Source organism: Candida dubliniensis, chromosome 4 (assembly GCF_000026945.1).
Source record: "Candida dubliniensis CD36 chromosome 4, complete sequence".
NCBI classification, from domain to species: domain Eukaryota; kingdom Fungi; phylum Ascomycota; class Pichiomycetes; order Serinales; family Debaryomycetaceae; genus Candida; species Candida dubliniensis.
This window is the reverse complement of record NC_012863.1, coordinates 1545810-1567854: the sequence shown is the minus strand read 5'-3', so window position 1 is coordinate 1567854 and position 22045 is coordinate 1545810. Positions and strand designations below refer to the sequence as shown.

Below are 22045 nucleotides of genomic sequence, written 5' to 3'. Positions count from 1 at the left end.
AGACTCACTTCTCTCTCCATATACTCATGTGAAGAACCAGGTAAAAAAAAAAAAAGAAAAATTTTTCAATGCATATTTTATTTTATTTTGTTTTATCTCTTCCTTTTTTTTGCATCGGAATTACTTTCACCAAAAAGTTATAGACCAACTATATATACATATATACTACAAGAAAACATGGCATCTATTTGTGCAGCACCACATTGTGGCAAAGAAACCGACTCAGCCTTGAAATGTCCTGTTTGTTTGAAAGACGGCGTTTCTAGTGTATTTTGCAATCAGAATTGTTTCCGTTCCAGTTGGGCAATCCATAAAGGCATCCATAAGGCAGAAGATGGGTCTGAAGATTACAACCCATTTCCAAATTTTGAGTTTACTGGTGACTTGAGACCTCATTATCCTTTAACGCCAAGGAGAGCCGTTCCTAAGCATATTAAATTGCCTGACTACGCCCAACATGGTAAACCAATCAGTGAAATTAAAAACGATAGAATTGGTAAAATCCCCATTTTGACACCAAAAGAAATCGAAAAAATTAGAAAAGTTACTAAAATAGCCAGAGAAGTTTTGGACATTACTGCTAGTCATGTTAAACCAGGAATCACCACTGATGAATTAGACGCAATTTTGCATAAAGAATGTATAAAAAGAAATGCTTATCCATCGCCTTTAAACTATTACAATTTCCCTAAATCATTGTGCACATCAGTTAATGAAGTTATTTGTCATGGTATACCAGACAAAACCAAGTTACAGGATGGCGATATTATAAATTTGGATGTTACTATATATTATCTTGGATTCCATGCTGATCTTAATGAAACTTATTACGTTGGAGACAAAGCAAAATGCAATCCAGAATTAGTCAATTTGGTTGAAACCACTAGAGAGTGTCTTGATTTGGCTATTAAACATGTAAAGCCAGGAATTGCCTTTAGAGAATTGGGTAATATCATTGAAAAACATGCAAGTGAGAACAATTGTTCCGTTGTACGTACATATTGTGGCCATGGTTGTGGGACATTATTTCATTGTCAACCTAATATTCCTCATTACGCCAAAAATAAGGCTATTGGAATTGCTAAGCCAGGTCAAGTATTTACTATAGAACCAATGCTTAATGTTGGAACATACAAAGATTTGTCGTGGCCCGACAAATGGACAGCCGTCACCCAAGATGGTAAATGCTCTGCTCAGTTTGAACATATGTTATTGGTAACAGAAGATGGGTGTGAAGTATTGAGTGCCAGAACAGAAACGTCACCAGGCGGACCTGTACCCAGAATAAACTAGTCCTCATGTCGACTATAATAGCAAGAGAGATGCAATTTATATTATTTCTTTATCACTAACTAGAATATCTAATAATGTAGATTCGATTTTCTTGAGTGAACTTTCAAACACTTGTAACTTTTTTGTGAATGAAATGTTTCCTTTCAGATTGGCCGAATCGTCAAAAACCCCTCGATTTATAGAGATCCCCAGATAGTGTTGTGTCAATAAAATATACTGATCATACAATTTTTGTAAAAATCTATAATTATTCAAAGTAGCCTTGATTTCGAAATCTCCAGTTGATTGAGACAGTTGCAGTATACACATTCTCATAATCTCACCAGTGCAATCAAAAATCCCCATTAGATAATCTGCTAGATCAATAAAGTCAATGTGTGGCTCAATACGCTCGGGCAACAGCTTAGACTTAATCAAGTATTGGACAATGGCTTCGATATTGTCACCATTTATCAAAATTTGAATCATCTCCAAAAAAGCATTATAACCCAACAATTGAAAATTATACTTATAAAAAGCAAATGTGAAAAACTCAATTAATTCTTCAATTGCTCCCGATATTGTTCCTCGCAAGTGCATATTTTCAGGGTATATTTCTTGGATTTTAGTAACCTATCACTTAAGACTTTAAAGTATCCAGTTAATTCTCTGATCAATTCATCTTCCAGGATAGTTCTATGTAAAGAAAATATCCCTTTTTTCGAATAGCTTGTTATGTCTCGACACAATCGTATCACCTCTTCTCTATCATCTTGTTTTATCCGCAAACTGTCTCTTGCAGGTATGAATATTGTGCTGGCAAAGTCTGACATTCTATAATGTTCTTTGATATTCGTGTATGTAATGTAATAATCTTCGCAAAAAAAAGGAAGGGCGAGAAGATTTTTTTTAAAGAACAGACGTTTCCATGGCGAAAACAGAAACATATACAAAGGAAAAAAATTTTTTTTTTTCTTACTCCCTTTTTTCGTTCGTTTACCCATCAATCTGATCAATATAAATAATATATCTTTGAAGACAACTATGTCATCATCAATTCAATTACTTAATCCTAAGGCAGAATCAATAAGACGTGCCCAAGCACTACAAGTTAATATTAATGCCGCCCAAGGCTTGCAACAAGTGTTAGCTTCTAATTTGGGACCTAAAGGAACATTAAAGTTGTTAGTTGATGGATCTGGCGGATTGAAATTAACTAAAGATGGTAAAGTTTTATTGACTGAAATGCAAATTCAACATCCAACAGCAGTGATGATTGCACGTGCTGCCACTGCACAAGATGAAATCACTGGAGATGGAACAACAACCGTTATTTTGTTAGTAGGGGAATTGTTGAAGCAAGCCGAAAGATTTATCAGTGAAGGTGTTCACCCACAAGTTATTGTTGATGGGTTTGAAATTGCTCGTGAAACCTCATTGGAATTCCTTGATCTGTTTAAGCAAAAGGTGGAAACGTTTGATCGTGAATTTCTTTTACAGATTGCTCGATCATCATTAGCCACTAAAGTCACCAATGAATTGGCTGATGTTTTGACACCAATTGTTACTGATGCAGTATTGACTGTCAAGGAAGAATCACAAAGAAATTTGGATTTACATATGATTGAAATTATGACTATGCAACATGGCCATTCTAAAGAGACGGAATTAATTCAAGGTTTAGTTTTGGATCATGGGGCTAGACACCCAGATATGCCTAGACGAGTTAAGAATGCTTATATTTTGATTCTCAATGTGTCTTTGGAGTACGAAAAAACGGAAGTCAACTCTGGGTTTTTCTATTCCTCTGCCGAACAAAGAGAAAAATTGGTGGCTTCAGAAAGAAAATTTGTTGATGATAAATTACGAAAGATTATAGAGTTGAAGAATGAAGTGTGTGATTTGAACTCTGACAAAGGGTTTGTTATAATAAATCAGAAAGGGATAGATCCAATGTCTTTGGATGTGTTGGCCAAGAATGGTATTTTGGCATTAAGAAGAGCCAAAAGAAGAAACATGGAACGTTTGCAATTGATTTGTGGTGGAGAAGCACAAAACTCTGTTGATGATTTGAGTCCGGAAATTTTGGGATATTCAGGGTTAGTTTATGAAAATGCCATCGGGGAGGACAAGTTTACCTATGTCACAGAATGTAAAGATCCAAGAGCTGCTACAATTTTGATCAAAGGTTCTAACAGTCATGTTTTACAACAAACTAAAGACGCAATAAGGGATGGGTTGAGAGCTGTTTCTAATGTGATTAAAGATGCTTCTATCTTACCAGGTGCTGGTGCATTTTGGTTAAGTTGCAATAATTATTTATTACAAAGCGATGCAAGCAAAAAGATTTTGAAAGGTAAAAACAAGCCTGGTATCAAATCATTTGCTGAGGCCCTTTTAGTCATTCCAAAGACTTTATCTGCAAATGCTGGTTTGGATCAATTGGAAACAATTTCCAACTGTCAAGATGAAATAATCGATGGTCACATTGTTGGGGTTGATTTAAAGTCGGGAGAACCTATGGATCCAACGGTGGAAGGTATCTGGGATTCTTTTAGAGTTGTTAGAAATGCCATATCCTCAGCAACAGGTATAGCTTCGAATTTGTTGTTATGTGATGAGTTATTGAAGGCTGGTAGATCGTCATTGAAGGAAGGTGCTGGAGGTCCACCAGGAGCAGGAGGAGCACCAGGTGGAATGATGCCACCAGCAGGAATGATGTAAAAGATGATTTATCTATAGAGTTGGTTTTAATTAAATATCTTCAATAAGAAAGAGAGAGGAGGTGTTTAGTATCAGAAAAATGTACATAATTCGCCATTACTCCAGCTTTGATTCTAGTAATTTTTTTTTTTTTTTTTAGTAAGCTTTAATACTTGGCGTTTAATAGCAATCACGGATTATTATTTGGTTGATTTGCAGATATACGTCTCTATACTCGAAACCAACTTCACAATAAACGCGATAGTGGATCCTTCTTTTTTATGCTAAAGTTCTTGTTATTCTTTCCAGCTTTCGATACTTGATGTTTTAAAGTAAAGTCTCACAAACATACATACCCTATACAAGTTGCCAAGATAAACCAATTACAAGTGGCAAACGTTTGCATTTTGGCGTCCATTCTGTTGATTATGGTTCGATGTCAAATAAAGTATATTAATAAATAATCAACAGCAATTAAAAGAAAAAAGGGCCCAAAATGGGGAATCTAGACTTTTACTTCTTCTCCTTTCTGCAAGTGCCAGAATATGTCTAATCGTAACAGACTGGGTTGTCATTATAAGGGGGCTCACAAGCATGTACTGAAAATCTTTATTGTAGAGAATTAATCAATGAAACAAATCCACAGGAAATATAAACAAGACATAATGCACTTGACAAATTACCAGGGTTTTAAATATAAGCATAAAGAAATGAGTCAACTGATATACAATAAGAACAATCCGTTACACAGGATAGAAACAGAACAAGATTAACAAACAATTGAATTGAATTGGTAGGTCAGAAAATACTAAGGGACAGGGAGTTGTTGGTGGCGGCGGCAACGATGGCTGCAGCAGCAGGAATATTAATCATCATTACAAATCAAAAAATTGAAATTCTGTTACACATCGTGCATATATATTTTGTGGTGGTTACTAATGCAATTTGGTTTTGAAACTGCACGCCTTACAGAAGGATTTTGTTCTCCAGGTCTCACTTGTTAAAAATGTACAAAAAAGAAAGAATTGGAACAAAAAATTACAAAGGCTTAAGCATGTATGCATGTTCTTGACTAGTTGGAATTAGTGGTGGTGAAGGTGGTGGCACCGCCGCTTGGTAAAAAGGCTCCAAAGAGGATATCTTGCGATATTTTTAAGTTTATTTATTGTTCTGGTTCAAATTTAGTATTTTCTTGATAGCGGAAACTCGTTTTTTTTTTACTCATTATGATGTTAGAAGGGTGACATCATTAAAAAATAATTACAAAATGATAACCATTTCAAATATGAAAATAACAAATATTTTTGCATGTGTTAGGTTTAAATTGAAAAGAGGGGGAAATCAAAGATTTGGTTAGTTGGTAGATAGATACGTAAATGAAAAGGTATTGCAAATCAAAATAGCATACCTATATTGTCTGGAACAGCTTGCCGCCTACTAGTAAGAAGAAAAGTACTATCTGTGTATTGTTCAAAATTTACCACCACTGGTAGAAATCTCTTATTGGTTCTTAGCTGTAGGTTCATAAATGGCGATTTTTTAACATGAGGAGCATTATAGCCTACTCAGAAAACGACAATATGGCTAGTACTTTGTTATGGTTTTGATTTTAGTCTTTTAGTGTTTTTCTAATAATTTCATTTACAAATGAAACGCACAAGTGATAAAACTGTTGTTGCGAATTGATGGTAAGTTTGGTGAACGACATTTACTAGGACCAGCTTTGCCAGCACTATTATTGAAGGGTAAGGCAAGAAAAGAAAATAGTGTTGGGTGAATTATACAAGTTGATTCTCATTCCAGATAATTACGGTTTGATAATGTTTTGCCCAGAACCGACACGAAACAAAAAAAAAAAAAAGAGTCCATATCATATACGTTATTTTCTGTTTAATTGAGGACTTCAAGTCGTTATGTTCGGCACGTCTTCTTTAGCATCTTATCTTTTAATGTTACGGTATCTATTGTTAGAGAGTTGCATTGTTTCCCTTTTTCATCTTCAGTCCTCGAGGAAATTTTGTTGAGCTTGAAAGGAATACAACTATTGTAATTTTTGTTGATATTAAATTGTGTATTCTCAAAAGTCGTCGAAAATTTAGTATGGATATCTGGACGCTGTGCATAGATTAGTAGTACTTCTTATTGCATTCCACGTTAGTCATTTCAATTTACCCTTTGATGTTTGAATTTTAGTTCTCATTATAAATAGTTATCACTACTCAAAGGGTTTTCGATATCCTTGTACTTTTATTCTGGTAGTCCACCTTTATTCTTCTATATCCATTCTGTGGAGTAATATTTGTAGAATTGAAAAATAATAATAAAACTCCCTTGCGTCTCTTGGAAGTATGAATTTGCCTCAAATCCCTTGTCTCCTTCTCAGTTCTGGAATCTGAGATTTTATCTACATTTCTTCTTGTTGTGAGACTAATTATTACACAATTGCGTATGTCCAATGTGGTAAAAAATAATAATATCACCAAAAATAGAAAATATTTTTCTTTTGCCACGATTATGTAACACCACGCCTTAAGGAGCTGGTGATAATGAGTTATGTTCCACCATATCATTTCTATTAAAACATATTTAGACTCAGCATATGCTAGTTACACTCGGTATTAACCACAGTGTAGCCATGAGTACTGGTATATTTCTTGCTAAGTAGTAAATTTTTTTTAAGAATATGGCAACCTATCAAGTGGAGACTAACAAACTTCTTCATATTAGTTATCAACATTTTGAAACCATGTCAAAGTTTTAGTTAAAGTGAAACAATAATTCAATGAAAAATCAGCCACCCACTAAAACAAGATAGGTGGTGTCGATAACAAAGCGATCTAAAAAAAAAAAAAAAAAAAAAAAAGACATGGCAGACCAACAAAACCGTTGCGGTGTTACAAAAATGAAATATACTTTCTGTTCTCTTGTTAAAGGATAGACAATAGAGAACTTGTTTTAAACAATTAATGCAAATATCTTTCACATGATTGTGTATGCGTCAAGTTGGGTCAAAAATAAATGAAATGATAACAATGAAATGAAATAAAAAGGCAGTACTAATCGGATTTGTTTGTTTTTCCGGCTTATTCTTTTCCGTTTGTGCACTCATTACTCTCACTGGAAATATTGATTCCATTACGTTTATTGTTCTCTCGTCAAGCTAGCAGTTTTAACGTGGGAGTGTGTAACAAACGCTCGAAAACACAAACACCGATTTACCGGCTTTGCCATATAGAAGTTTTTACACCTATGAAATGCTGTTTTTGGAATAAACAAAAGTTGAGACACACACACAATTTATTAACTAAATTGTTTGTTCGATTTCAAGAGTTCACCATCCTGTCAACAAACCTAGCAATTAGCTATCTTCTGGTGACCATTTAAATCCAATATTGTGTTCCATGGAGTTGTAACGCACTACACGGAATTAGGAAATATGACTAAATAGATAATACATATTTTATTGTATTTGTAGAGTGGGTCGCAAAATGATGGGAGATAATAAAAAATCTTGATATTTGCGGATTTTAATTAAACTATCTCCGAGTATCATATTGTATCTGGTAATTCATATATTTCTTTTGCATCTTAACTATGTCTGTGATGTAGAGTAGGATTAGGTACTATACAGCAACAAAAGAGGAGACCTAATCTTTGGAAAAACAGAAAATCTTTCACTGTCAAGAAGAAGAAGACGGGGTGTATTTCTAACAGGCACATCTAAGAAACAAATCCAAAATAGAAGTATGTACAACGACTTATGACACGTTTAATTTTCTTTTTTTTTTGGCTGCTTAGGTAATTTTGCATCTACCAAAGAATGTCGCAACTAATCAAGTTTATGTAGAGTACGTAAGTATCAACTTTTTCAGATTTCAAGTTGTTCAATTCAGTGGCGATTGACAGGTACCTAGAGCCGACAACATAAATTCAAGAGATACTAAATTGTCAATAAGTAAACAACAAACCAGGTCAAAAAGAATAGAAAATAATGTTGTAACTATTAATTATGAGCCAAATTTTCAGATAGCCAAGTCTACCCTGCAATAAATAATGTTCTACCATCACGGAGATTACCGAAGAATTTCCACTCCATTCGACCCTTTATGGAAACATATTTTGTTTCTTACTATAAGAGCAATTAACCATCAAGTGGTGAAAAGAAATATTAGCAGGATAATTCAAGCCAGAATTAGACTACCAACAAAGGAGTTTTAGCTTTCATTAAAAAACTTTAAAATCTTAACTTTTGATTGCTAATGTTGCAGATCAATAAATGTTGAACCATGATTGAAAAACAACAAAAAAAAAAAAAAAAATACTACAAACCAGTTGATTTAAACTATTATAACTTTGTTTCGTGTTGTTCTTTTTGCTAAAGGTTTTCTTTTCTATTGTTTCATGCAAATGTGTAAATGAATCAAAAGAGCTTTTTAGTTGTTCATGTTTATGGCCGAGCCAATAACAATAGGATATAACTCACTTCAACACTATTTATCCGAACCAAAGAGAAGTATTAAAAATTTGGGATTATCAAGAATAATGTCGGGGTCAAATGCATTCAATACTAAAAAAAAGTCTTGTGTCATAAATTATTAAATAACCCGTACTGCATCAATTGCTTAGGTAGCACTTGTCCAGAACAATACTCTTCTTTTGTTTTTTTAGTGGACAAAAATATTATGGTACCAAAGACTTGACTTTTTTCGTACTTCCACTCGCCTTAATTTTTGCCGTTTTGTTAATTGATGTATTTTTGATTAAATTTCTACATACCGTATATCATTATATTGCGTATGTCTTGCGTGATTTTTTTTTTCCAATACTTCTGCTCCTTTTTCGTTTTTTTGGGGGACGCCAATTGCATTTCACTTTTAGTTTCTAATTCTGTTACACATTTACATATGAATGAATGAATGAATGAATAAACAATTTAGTAATAGTACATATTGTTGTTATGCATATATGATAAAATAATACTTGAGATTCTCATAACCAATGCATCTCTTCTTGAATTATTATTGTTATATATTTTCAATTTAGTGTTTTCCCTTCACTTTAAATACTGTTAGATACTAATTCTCTGATATTCCATGCTTCCTTTTTTTTTTTTTTTTGTTTTTGGCTTCTTGTTTTAAAGTCAAAACAAATTACGCCTGGGAACTACAACGCAAATCAAAAGTAAGAAAGACACTTGCAATCTTTTTTTTTTTTTTTTTTTTTCTTTCTGGTTTTTGGCAAATATAAATAACAACTAATTTTTCAATCATATTTTCATTTTTTTTTTTGTTTTTAACATTTATCCTCAAAGTTCTTAATTTGGTTATTCTAAAAATATTCAATTAATATCCAATTCAATCTTCCATTTGAAGGAAAAACACCAATCAGTAACTTTACCGCATTATTGTTTACCCCCCACCCCTACCCCTACAAAAATCATTATACATTTACAACCCATTTATCACATAAAAACGGGCTATACTATCTTCAATTGAATTAAGGGAAATTTGAGATAGATTTGAAATTGAATCGGACAATCTTTCCTGACAACCAATTGATTACAACCAAATATTCTTGATAATTGGAAAACAAAGTATACGTGTATTCATCCCACCCTGATAAATATTTTTGGAGAGTTTTTGTTTTACCCAGACAACCCCTACAAATACTTTACAATTTTATTTAAGTTAGATTTTCACATACATTCTTTTTTTTTTTTGGTTTCACTTTAACTTAAAATACATTATTTTCATTTTTTTTTTTTTGTTTCCAGTACCCAACTTGACAATCAAAGAAATTGAAATTTCAACTATCAACTCAGTTTCCATTCCTCACGTTTTTGCTGCATTGAGTATAGTTTGACAAATCCTTTAAGTACAAGACTAGTTCAATAATTCCCTTCGAAACTCCTTATTTTCGCGTACTATTTTATTGTTTTTTTTCTTTTTTTTTTTTTTTTTTTGCACAACCAAAAACCAAGTACGCAATATCAAATACAACACCCCTGAAAGCAAAGTAAGAGAGGTTAAAATTAATTAGTTATAAAAGAAAAGACAAAGGAAAAAGGAAACTTAAGTTTACATTATAAGCAGTGTCATTCTCCAAGCACATATATATTTTCAACAACTTTCAAGAGCCAAAATATACTTTAACCTATCATTATATATTTGGAGAACATTGTCACACAATTTCATTTCCCCCGATCAAAACTAATTATCTCATTTCCAGGTATTTTTTTTTTTTCTTTTTTTTCTTTAAAGAAAAATTTCAATTGCCATAAATAAAAATATTTGTTGAAAATACTTCTTCCATATAACTCGTGTTAAGTCGAAGTAAAATTTCCAATTCCATTTGTGTCATCATCCTCATCATCGAATAGGTTGATTCTATTTTAGTTTTTCTTCTAATTCGTTCTTTTTCTTTTGGTTAGAAAAAGAGGCATATAGACAAGTTTCTATTATAGAACTAAAAATCACGAAGGAAAAAAAAGACCCAACCAAAAAAAAAAAAAAAGAAAGAAATTAAAAAAAAAGGACAGAGAAAATCCCCTACACATTTGGACTACCCATTTATTTGCTGTAATTAGAATCTTTTACCCGAAGGACATATATTTGTTGCATTATATATTTGGGGTTGTTTTACAATCAGAAAGTTGTTCAATTCATACCATCCACACCAAATTCAAGCTACTACCAAGAACTGGAACATACCATCAAATAGATGAATCATACCTCAACCAATTATATTAATCGGACATTTATTTATTCATATCTAACATCATTCAATAGACAAATACTAGGTTTTTAGATTCACAGCACGAAATATCTCAAAAACTTCAGAAACCATAGAGCAAGAATTAATTCATTTTTAAATATTTGCTTTCTTCCTCCACATTTAAAGTAGTCATTTGCCCGCAACAGTGGATTACATTTTTTTAAAAAAAAATTATTTTTCTGGCCCAATCATAACCTATTCACATTTGAAAGTTTCAATTAGGTCCTTCTAATTAATTGCTTGAATAAAGAGAAAAAAAAAAGCTAGAGAAACAGAAACAAACTAATCAGAACTTCCAGACAGTGTTATTCTTGATTACAAGATCTAATAATTATCAACAGGTCGTATTCTTCCGTTTCTAAAAATATATTTTGCTCGATATACAAGAAAAAAAATATAACGTTTTTTTTTTTTTTTTTCGTATCTTTTCACCCCATTTTTTTTTTTTCAACAAACTATATTACAACAAATAACCAAACTCGGAGTTTTTTAATTTTTTTTTTTTTGCAACAATTGAAATTTTTGCTTTAAATTAATAAAAATTAATCAAGCGAAAACTATTTGGTGTTTAATATTCCTACTTTGCAAATATAAAAGTCAAATATTTAAATATCATCAATGAGTTCATTACCCAATACCAATTGGAATGACCCTAACAATGGGAAATCTAATATTCGAACCACTCATCAAGCACAACCACTGACTAATGTATCGCCTCCTAATAACAGATCAGTACCAATATCGGGGTCAGTAGGAGGACCTCAGTACGGAAGCTCACAATTGTCAAATGAGTACTCTCGAAATCCTAGTACAATAGGCGGACCATCATACCCACTACAACAGAATCAGCGAGGGTATCTACAAAATACAGGCTATCCGATACAACAAGTCCCACAGCAAAGAAGTGGTGATAAACTACAGCAGGTTCCTTCTCTGCAGCAGCAGCAACAACCATTATATCAGCAGTATCCTCCTCAACAAATGGGCTACCTAGCGGGTGATATGTACAACCCCCAGCACCAAGAATATGTGCAAATGAACCAACTACCAAACCAACAATACAATTTGCAACAAAGACAACAAGTACAAGGACAACAGCTTAAACTGCAACTAAATGATCAATCCACCATGATGTCTACATCAACACAGCAATATCCTGTACAAGATTTTGTCAATCCATACGCGAATCCACAGAATCCTGCAGAACAACAACAACAACATCAACATCAACAACAACAACAACCACTTCGAGGACAATCACAACAATGGGATGGGTATCAATCTCAACCCTTGTATCCCGCTGTTGGTAATGCTATACCTTCCTCAAGTCAGCAACCAGTTGTGGCCCCATCAGATCAGCAACAACTTAAACAACAGCAGCCACTGCCACCAGAACAGGTCACAAAGAAGAAACCTGGTAGAAAACCAAAATCAAGAAAATTGTCAGACCTGAGTTCTGAACTACCTCTGGTTTCAAAAACGGCATCTAGTTCTTCGGGCTCGCCAACTGGAGTCAATTCTGGTAAAGCAATCACCAAAAGATCACGTATGGGATGCCTAACATGTCGTCAAAGGAAAAAGCGTTGTTGCGAAACTAGACCAAGGTGTACTGAGTGTACTAGGCTTCGTTTAAACTGCACATGGCCCAAGCCCGGTACAGAACACAAAAACAAGCCTAAGGATCAAAAAGATGACGAAAATACAATTGAGCATGCCGAGTTTGGTAGAATCAAAGTTTTGAGGGGTATCGTTGAGTACAGAAGCAAGTAAGCTTCCATATAAAGGAGCATGTCGTTTAATAAAGAACCACAAATAAAAAGAGCCGAAGGGCAAGATTGCCTTTCTTGTATTATGTGAAGTGTTTTAACAACATTATTGGCAACAACTTTTCTAATGTTACTATTGTATTTACTGGTATTATTATCATATTCATATCAACTTTTGTCATTATCACTATAATTACTGTACAATTATTAATTTCAATATAGATGTTTTTTTTTTTTTTTCCTTCTTTTGTATTTTTCCAGGATGTATTCAAATAAAGTATGGGATATTTGAGTTCTACAACCAAAGGAATGTATGTTCGATTTTGCAAGCTGCAAAAACAACCAAGATTCCAAATGTTCCCTTCACAACTAAAAAATGAAAAACTAACTTTTTATGTATAAAAAAAAAACAAATTTGTTATATATAGTTTGTTGGTCATATTACATGTGTAACACCAATAATTAAATGTTTGTATTATTATTATTATTATTATTATTATTTCATTCAAATTGTTAATATTGTCAAATAATAGCAGTTGTTGTTGTCTAGCAATTGGTGTCGTGTGTGTAGGTAGAATTTCTTTCTCTTCGATTCTTTTTTTTGTTTTGGTGGGTCAACTTGGACAAGTAGTTTACGTGTATGTGCCCTAATCCAAAAGTTGACAACAAACAAGCAATTTAAAAAAAAAAAAAAAAAAAGAAGCCTACATATATCATTCAAACAAAGTACAGCAACAGCAAAACGAAATCAGTAAATACGCTTTAATAATTCAATTCAATAGTTAATCTTATCAATAATGTCACTTGATGTAACTTTACGAGATAGGCAAATTTCTATTTTGCAAAAAATGCTTCATTTGAACAAGGAAGGTTCTGCAGACTTGACATTGGCATCCAAATCAGAAGAAATAATTTGGAAAGTCTTAGTATTAGATTCTAAATCTCGATCGGTTTTGTCATCGGTATTGAGAGTCAATGACTTGTTAAAATGTGGTATAACTGTTCATTCCTTGATCAATTCGAAAAGAGCAAATTTGCCTGATGTCCCAGTTATTTACTTTGTCGAACCAACAATTGAGAATATTTTATATATAATTGAAGACTTGAATCAAGACCGATACGATAGCTTTTACATCAATTTTACATCCCTGATAAATCGTGAATTGTTGGAAGAATTTGCTAAAAAAGTTTCCATATCTGGTAAATCACAAAAGATTAAACAAGTTTTCGATCAATATTTAGATTATATTGTCACCGAGCCAAACTTGTTTTCATTGAATTTACCCGAAATTTTTACTCAGTTTAACAGCTCAAACACTGATGAAGAGAAAATTCACAAGTTGGTTGATGTCATTGCCAATGGATTATTATCTACTATTGTTTCTATGGATATAATTCCTGTTATACGAGCTCAACAAAATGGCCCAGCTGAATTTGTTGCACAACAATTGGACTTGAAATTAAGAGAATATTTAAGTAATACTAGAGGAAGCACAGTGGCCACCGCTTCGATTCAACAACGTCCTGTCTTGATCTTATTGGATAGGAATTTTGATTTGGCATCAATGTTTTCCCATTCTTGGTTCTATCAATGTATGGTCAGTGATGTATTTCAATTACAAAGAAACACAATTAAAATTACCAAACATGCAACAAAAGATGGAGAAAAGGATTCAACTAAAAATTACGATGTTGATCCCAAAGATTTCTTTTGGAACAAATATTCTCACCTCCCATTCCCTGATGCAGTTGAAAGCGCTGATGCTGAATTAAATGCATACAAAAATGATGCTAAAGAAGTTACTGCTAAAACAGGTATTAGTTCTTTGGACGATATTGACCCCAACGCAAATGCAACGGCTAATATCCAACAAGCAGTTGAAAAATTACCTGAATTGACAGCAAGAAAGGCCACTTTGGATATGCACATGGACATATTGTCATCGTTGATCAATGAATTGCAAGCGAAAAACTTGGATAAATATTTTGAAATAGAACAAAATGCCACGGATCCGAAAGTTTTGAAAGAGTTTTTGGAATTGTTGGTTGTTGACTCAGAGAGAGATAGTTCTTTGGATAAATTAAGAACATTCATAATTTTGACTTTGTTGGTAGATTTGACTCCTGATTATATTGAAAAAGTTAAATCTATTTTCAAAGAAAAATACCCACAAGTTGATTTATCCAGTTTTAATTATATTTTGAAATTTAAAGAACACTCAAAATTGGCCAACTTATCGACATTGAACGAAACAAGTAATAATTTCACTAACCAAGCTTCACAGATGAACTCAAGTGCCTTATTGAGTGGATTGTCATCAAAACTTTACGGTTTGACAGAGGGTAAAATCTCTGAAGGATTAACTTCCATTGCTACAAGAATTAAAAGTTTTATACCTGAAAAAAAATTGCTTCCGATTACAACTATTGTTGAGGCAATTATGGATCCAGTTAATGCTTCTCAGCAGAGTGTCCAGTTGACTGACGAATACTTGTATCTCGATCCTAAATCAAGAGGCGGTCATTCAAAACCCCCTAAAAGACAATCTTATCAAGAATCATTGGTGTTTGTTGTTGGTGGTGGAAATTATTTGGAATATCAAAACTTACAAGAATGGGCTAATGATCCTAATAAAGCTCGTAAAAAGGTTATCTATGGTAGTACTGAAATTACATCGGCAACCGAATTCTTAGATGAATGTGGTGTTTTAGGTAGCTAAAATGTATATGTATCTCTCAAACAATCATTGGTACTTTTCCTATTTTTTTTCGTTTTGTTTGTAATTTTTTTTTTTTTTTTTTTGTTTTCAATATAAAAACTAATTTCACACAATCTATATTTTACAGTTAACTATATTCTTTTATTTAAAGGAAAGTCTTGGTCTCTTGCAAAACTTTTGTTGAACGACGGGAATCCAAGAATAAGAACTCACATTCTTCAATATCTTGAACAGTAATCTCAGAACGACCTGCAGTTGTACTTAAAACACCTGCTGGGGTTAATAATTGTACTGCATAACGTAACGATGTACTCAAACCTTGTTTTGACAATTTTTCTAAAGCGTCATCAGTCAATATCAATCCTTCCAAACTTGCTCTTTTACCAATAATAGTTTTGATTTCTTCTTGATTGTAAGGCAATGTTCTAACGATTAACAATCTATCGATTAGATCAGGTGGACATCCATGAGGAGCTTTGACTCCATCATCAGATCCTCTTACTGTAGTTAACCCTCTATTGGATGCCAAAACAACAATTGGGGCTATTGAGCTTTCCAATGCACGATTCAAGTAGGTGAAAATTTCCACATCCAACATATTAACTTCATCGATAAACAAAACGCCAGGCACTAATTCTGCAACACCTTGCTCAATGTATTTGGATACAACTTTGTTGACTTCAGTTCTTAATTTGTCAGTGATTTCGGTTTTCTTAGGTTTCAATAATTGTCCCATCATTGACAAAACATCTTGTCCTCCTTGAGGTCTGGCATTGGCTACATCCAAATCATGTAATGTAACATCTTGAACAATTTCTTTTTTCTTATGAACTTCCCCCTTTGGCAACGGAACGTATTCCTCTGCTTCTAAATCAAATTCTGTGGCATAGGCATCTGATCTACCAACACGCTTGACAGCACCAGTGTTTGCTTCAATATAAATCACATCCCCAATAGTTACTCTTTCTTTCTGAATGCTTTCATAAATAACAGGATCCAATCTAAGAGTCTTGGTCCCCTTGGCTGATTTTAACCCAACAATCACATGACTAATAGTTTTGCCATATCCACCTAACGGGTTTTCAGCTTCTTCAGGAGTCAATTCAATAACTTCTCCTTCATAAACTTCTTTGGTTTCTTTGATTCTCAAACCTATTGCTCTTCTGAAATTCTCCATTAATGCCAGGGTTTTCTTGACTTCTGCAGAATATAATTCCGACCCAACAATGGGGCAAAATGGAACTTTAGGACCCAATTCTTGCGATATAGCTAAGGCTAAAGCGGTTTTACCAGTTGCTGGTGGACCAGCTATTAAAACAGCTTTACCAGACATTTTTTTCGATTTGATTAAATCAACAATTATTCCACAGGCTTCACGGGCTTCATTTTGTCCAACAAATCCTCCTTCTATTGGTTTTGCAATACCTTGTTCATTAAGACCTAACCCTTTAATGTGAGTATGAGCAGCAGTTCTGCTTTCTCTAGATGATTGATTTTCTTTTACTTCTGTTATTTGTACCATTGTCTAAAGACGTTTTCTTATATTGTTGTTGTTTGAAATATTTTGATGTTTGGAATTTTTTTTTTTTTTTTTTTGTCTTGGTTTTTTTTTTTTTCCCAGTTAATTTACATTTTCTCAGAGAAGACATTGAGATGAAATTCCCTTAGTATAAACTCTATAATCAATAATATACATACAAATCTATTTAAAATGCCTCATCTGGTAACTCGACTTCATCGTGAGGCTCTTTTGGTTCTTGAGCCTCGCTCCATTGTGTTACATCATCAATATAACTTAAAATTGTCTCTACACTTCTGCTATCCTTTGAACAATCCAATGGCAAAAACTGCACCATTCCAAAATCATCGACCAAATTAGCAATCGATTGAGTCAATTTGGCAAATTTGGGATTTATGTAGTCTTCTTGTTTTGCAAGCAATAAAGGATCAGGATTCAAAAATTTCTTCAACTGTTTCCTGCTGTATTCATCTTTCACTAGATCAATTTTGGATAATATATTAATGTGTGGTAATTCTAATAAAATCATGGCTGACATGGCACTTAAGGCACCAGAGAAGAACTTTGAGTTATCAATGATAAATGGAGCTTCTAATAGATAGGTGGCACATAAGTTGAAATTCAATGATGTCTGCAAGTGTCTTACTATAGTTGGCAATACTGGTATATGAGTATATAGTTCGATTTGTCCAGGACAATCAAAAATCAAGTACTCGTCGTTGTAATCACCAATTTCTTCATCTAGCCAGTCGAGATTATTTAGTAAAAACTCAAAGCAATAAACCAACCCTCCATTTGGTCCTAATTCCATCTCTTCCATGACATCTTGTAATGATATTAAATCCTTGACGTCGATTGTGAATTCGTATTCGGTTGGGTTGGCTGCTGGATCCAAGTTGACAATATGGGCCCTACGTCCTATAGATTGCATATACGCAATCATGGAATTACAAAATGTGGATTTACCTACACCTGCAGGTCCTAATACTAATACTCCAGTTCTTGACATGTCTTGATTGAGTTCAGTTGGTGTCTGATGAACAGATAATAAAAGGGAAAATCAATTGTAAACATTTTTTTTTTTTTTCAACTTTTTTTTTTGTGGTGTTCTATCACATTCTTTGATGGTGGTGTCAAATATTATGCGATGAGTAGGAGCATTTAACAACAGTAATTGCCATAAACTATCATTATTAGCAGTAAGCTTAGTAAATTGAGAACTGAAATACGTACTCTAATAATCTACAGCTTATAAAAGTTTGTTCCCCAGGAATAGGATAATTGTCATAATATGGTGTATCATTTATAATTTTTAGCCTGATCCTCCTTTCATTAACAAGTATCAGGCAATAGCTAATGATACTTTCTCAAATGCCGTACTTATGATAGGCCATGAAGGAAGAATTGTTCGAGCGTGTTCGCCAACCATACTATGTTGTAGTTGGTTCTTCGTAGCAAACCCCATTTGCTGACAAATAATGAGACTTTTTTCTTTCGGTTGAAATTCCTTTTTTGGCAACCTTGGAAAGATATACCGCTAACACACCTATAACTCGATTTGTAAGCAGGATATCTCAATTTTGAAACGCGTTATTAACATGCTATTGAACCACTAATCTGACTGCATGGTTGTGTGGTTTGTTAGATAATTACAAAATCACACGTGAGACAAACTTTTGCATTCCCTTACAGTTAGAGCCAGCGTCCAGGGGTTTGCCATAATGGAACAATTTTAATTCCAATGAGGGGGGTGTGTTGCTTTTTTTTTTTTTTATCCGAAATCTTGTCCTTATTTGTAAGCACCGGATATGCTTCCACAATTTATAAATAGCAGATTTCCTCAATTTTTCAAAATGTTTTTTGTTTCTAATCTTGTTTAATACATTCCATATTAACCGAACTGATTTATTATAACGTTCTTGCTACAATGACAATTCCATACGAAGTTAAACCATCAGATGAAATCAAGGGTGCTCCTGAGGTTTCCTATTACACTCCAGAACAACCTGTTCCAGCTGGTACTTTTTACCCTCAATCACCAGATGAAGTTGCTCCCAAGATTTTCCAACCTTTAAAGATTGGTAAGCTTACTTTGCATAATAGAATCGGTGTCTCGCCAATGTGTCAATACTCTGCTGATTATAATTTTGAAGCAACTCCCTACCATTTAATCCATTATGGTTCGTTGGTCGTTCGTGGTCCAGGAATAACTATTGTTGAAAGCACTGCTGTTTCTCCAGAGGGTGGATTATCGCCTCACGATTTGGGAATTTGGAAGGACGAGCAAGCACAGAAATTGAAACCAATTGTTGATTATGCACATTCGCAAAAGCAATTGATTGCCATCCAATTAGGTCATGGTGGTAGAAAAGCATCTGGTCAGCCATTATTTTTGCATTTGGAACAAGTTGCTGACAAATCTGTCAATGGGTTTGCCGACAAAGCTGTTGCTCCTTCTCCATTGGCATTCAGACCAAATGGTAATTTACCAGTTCCTAATGAATTAACCAAAGAGGAAATCAAGCGTATTGTTAAGGATTTTGGTGCTGCCGCTAAAAGGGCTATTGAGATCAGTGGATTTGATGCAGTGGAGATCCATGGTGCTCATGGTTATTTGATTAATGAGTTTTATAGTCCAATTTCAAACAAGAGAACGGATGAATACGGTGGCAGTTTTGAAAACAGAACCAGATTTTTGAAAGAAGTTATTGATAGTGTTAAGTCGAGTATTCCAAAGGATGCCCCAGTGTTTTTGAGAATCTCTGCTGCTGAAAATAGTCCTGATCCAGAAGCTTGGACTATTGAAGACTCAAAAAAATTAGCTGACATTTTAATTGAAAAGGGCATAGCATTGGTAGATGTGTCATCTGGTGGTAATGATTACAGACAGCCACCAAGATCAGGAATCAGTAAAGAGTTAAGAGAGCCAATCCATGTTCCCTTGTCTCGTGCAATTAAGCAACATGTTGGCGACAAGCTATTAGTCAGTTCAGTAGGTGGATTAGAGAAAGATCCTGAATTACTCAACAAGTATTTGGAAGAAGGAGCATTTGATTTTGCTTTGATCGGTAGAGGATTTTTAAGAAATCCAGGTTTGGTCTGGGAGTTTGCTGATAAACTTGGTGTCAGACTTCATCAGGCTTTGCAGTTAGGTTGGGGTTTCTGGCCCAACAAACAACAAATTATTGATTTGATTGAAAGAACATCTAAATTAGACGTAAATTAGAGTTTTTCGTAGTTTGAAATTAAATGTATTTCTTTTTGGTCTTGACTATATTAAATTGGTTACTAAATAGTAGAAAGGGGATAAATGTAAACGGCTGCCGCCCCCCCCCCCCCCACTAATTGAGAAGGTTGATTTCTATTACTACTTTCTGCACCAACAATCATCGTAATCGTTTTCAATCTGTAGCATCACATCCATGTTCCTGCTCTCAAACATTTTCTCACATTGTCGCTTGATATAAGACGTATTTTCCCCTCGGTAAACTTGAACATGAACATACCCACAAACATTATTTCTAGGACCGGGCCAGAACCTTGGCGTTGTGAGAGATCTCACTCCTTTGACTTGTTGAACTTCGTGCAAAATATTCCGAATCTGGTCTTCTTTAGTTTTTGAGATACTTAACAACAAGGTCGAGGCTGTTGATTTAATTAAAGGAACTGCAGACACAAAAATCAAAGTGGCAATTATAATTGACGCTATCGGATCAAATCCATCCCACAAAAAGTATTTTGTTAATATTGTTGAGATTACAACACCAACCGAACCCAAGGCGTCTGCCATTATGTGCAAAAAAATACCCTTCATGTTGTCATTCATATGGTCGTGTTCATCTTCTGAGTTGCATTCAGGGCTATGCAGGTGTTCATGAGAATGCCCATGTGAATGTTCATGGCTATGAGAGGGACCATGAGAGTGACCATGGGAATGACCATGGGAATGGCCATGATTAAAGGCAAATATTCCAACCAAGTTAACTAGCAATCCCAATATTGAAACAATTATCAATTCCGTAGTCTTTTGTAAATGAACTGGGTTAAATAACCTGCCAATGGCCTCAAATAAAATGGATCCACTAATACCGACTAACAATGTCCCATTGGTAAATCCTGCCAAAATCTCAAAATTTTTTAAGCCAAAGGGGTATTTCCCATTGCTATCTATTTCGTGTTTGGATATGACACCAGCAATTAATCCCAAAACTAATGACATACAGTCTAAAGCCATGTGCAATGAGTCAGAAAGTAATCCTAATGATTTAGATCTAAACGAGTATAGAAATTGAACAAACATAAATGTAGCATTAAGTAAAAGAAAGTTGAAAATGGCTCGAGTATCAGAATGTCCCATTAGCTCTCTAAGAATGGGAGCTGAATTGTTGGTTATTTTATGTCCGTGACTGGTCCCTTTTTCTTCTTCTTGTTCAAAATAATACGATTTGTCAGGGGTCACTGCTCCTGCAAGCGCAACATTTAGTATTTGTGAAAACGACGGTTTCTGTGATAACACAACATATTGCAAAAGTTCAAGTAAAAATGAAACAAATACACTTGACAATCTGCTATCTCTCATTTGAAACTCTTGGATTGCTATCATAAACACAATAAATGTAGCAATGTTAACTCCTATCATACTGAAATTAAACACGGATGGATTGTAGAATGCAAGTGACAATGCACTCAAAATAAGCGTACCAAAAACGGTGGGTTTATCGAGTGAAGATAATAAATTCGACAATGAGGTCAGGTTCAATTTATAGGACAATAAGTAATATCCAAGTATTACCAATGAGTATGTGAATACAATGTGGAGGGCATAGAATTCCTTGAAATTAGTATAACAATCCAAAACAAATGCCAATGGAGTGTAGAAATTCCACGAGTTCAAAAACAATCCCAAATACAATACTGCCACTCTGTTTGCCGGTAGAAATGATGCCGACGTATATATGACATAAAATGTAGAAAGAAGATAAATGGTAGACATTTTGTTTGATCCGCTGGCGGTGGCGGTAGTATTGCTTATAGGTAAAACATTTAAACGATGAGCTAGTATTACTATTGAAAGACACGCTGATGCTAAAAAGATGTTTAATAGTATGGTGTTTTCATAAGCAAATTCAAATGATGTTGTACTTAGACTATGAGATAAAAACACTAGGGGAAACGCCACGAGTAAAGGCAATGAGCCAAAAAACTTTGTAAGGGTTAGTGATGATTCGTATCGGCTTTTAAAATCCATATCAAAAATAAAACTGAATATGTATGAATCTATTTATAAGTGT

General features: G+C 34.0%; 8 protein-coding genes and 1 pseudogene across 8 annotated transcripts, besides 1 other annotated feature; 5 read left to right on the top strand and 4 right to left on the bottom strand. All coding sequences in view use genetic code 12, as the record gives it.

Annotated features, from left to right (window-relative positions):
- Positions 1 to 177: 177 nt before the first annotated feature.
- On the top strand, positions 178 to 1293 carry CD36_46320 (methionine aminopeptidase precursor, putative; the record flags this gene model as incomplete). The annotated part of the gene is made up of 1 exon (XM_002420227.1): positions 178 to 1293. The coding sequence occupies one exon, from the start codon at positions 178 to 180 to the stop codon at positions 1291 to 1293; it is 1116 nt and encodes a 371-aa protein (XP_002420272.1).
- Positions 1294 to 1329: 36 nt separating this feature from the next.
- Positions 1330 to 2105, bottom strand: CD36_46310 (annotated as a pseudogene).
- Positions 1330 to 2105: a sequence feature (possible rearranged pseudogene;~MmTsnax).
- A 211-nt stretch (positions 2106 to 2316) lies between these two features.
- On the top strand, positions 2317 to 3996 carry CD36_46300 (actin/tublulin assembly protein; the record flags this gene model as incomplete). Its single annotated transcript, XM_002420226.1, has 1 exon — positions 2317 to 3996. The coding sequence occupies one exon, from the start codon at positions 2317 to 2319 to the stop codon at positions 3994 to 3996; it is 1680 nt and encodes a 559-aa protein (XP_002420271.1).
- A 7371-nt stretch (positions 3997 to 11367) lies between these two features.
- On the top strand, positions 11368 to 12519 carry CZF1 (Zn(2)-C6 fungal-type DNA-binding protein, putative; the record flags this gene model as incomplete). Its single annotated transcript, XM_002420225.1, has 1 exon — positions 11368 to 12519. The coding sequence occupies one exon, from the start codon at positions 11368 to 11370 to the stop codon at positions 12517 to 12519; it is 1152 nt and encodes a 383-aa protein (XP_002420270.1).
- Positions 12520 to 13312: 793 nt separating this feature from the next.
- On the top strand, positions 13313 to 15235 carry CD36_46270 (vesicle transport protein, putative; the record flags this gene model as incomplete). Its single annotated transcript, XM_002420224.1, has 1 exon — positions 13313 to 15235. The coding sequence occupies one exon, from the start codon at positions 13313 to 13315 to the stop codon at positions 15233 to 15235; it is 1923 nt and encodes a 640-aa protein (XP_002420269.1).
- Positions 15236 to 15380: 145 nt separating this feature from the next.
- On the bottom strand, positions 15381 to 16757 carry CD36_46260 (RuvB-like DNA helicase, putative; the record flags this gene model as incomplete). Its single annotated transcript, XM_002420223.1, has 1 exon — positions 15381 to 16757. The coding sequence occupies one exon, from the start codon at positions 16755 to 16757 to the stop codon at positions 15381 to 15383; it is 1377 nt and encodes a 458-aa protein (XP_002420268.1).
- Positions 16758 to 16941: 184 nt separating this feature from the next.
- CD36_46250 (transcription factor, putative) lies at positions 16942 to 17763 on the bottom strand (the record flags this gene model as incomplete). The annotated part of the gene is made up of 1 exon (XM_002420222.1): positions 16942 to 17763. The coding sequence occupies one exon, from the start codon at positions 17761 to 17763 to the stop codon at positions 16942 to 16944; it is 822 nt and encodes a 273-aa protein (XP_002420267.1).
- A 918-nt stretch (positions 17764 to 18681) lies between these two features.
- CD36_46240 (NADPH dehydrogenase, putative) lies at positions 18682 to 19980 on the top strand (the record flags this gene model as incomplete). Its single annotated transcript, XM_002420221.1, has 1 exon — positions 18682 to 19980. The coding sequence occupies one exon, from the start codon at positions 18682 to 18684 to the stop codon at positions 19978 to 19980; it is 1299 nt and encodes a 432-aa protein (XP_002420266.1).
- Positions 19981 to 20121: 141 nt separating this feature from the next.
- Positions 20122 to 22002, bottom strand: CD36_46230 (zinc ion homeostasis protein, putative; the record flags this gene model as incomplete). The annotated part of the gene is made up of 1 exon (XM_002420220.1): positions 20122 to 22002. One exon carries the CDS (start codon positions 22000 to 22002, stop codon positions 20122 to 20124), a length of 1881 nt encoding a protein of 626 aa, XP_002420265.1.
- Between the last annotated feature and the right edge of the window lie 43 nt (positions 22003 to 22045).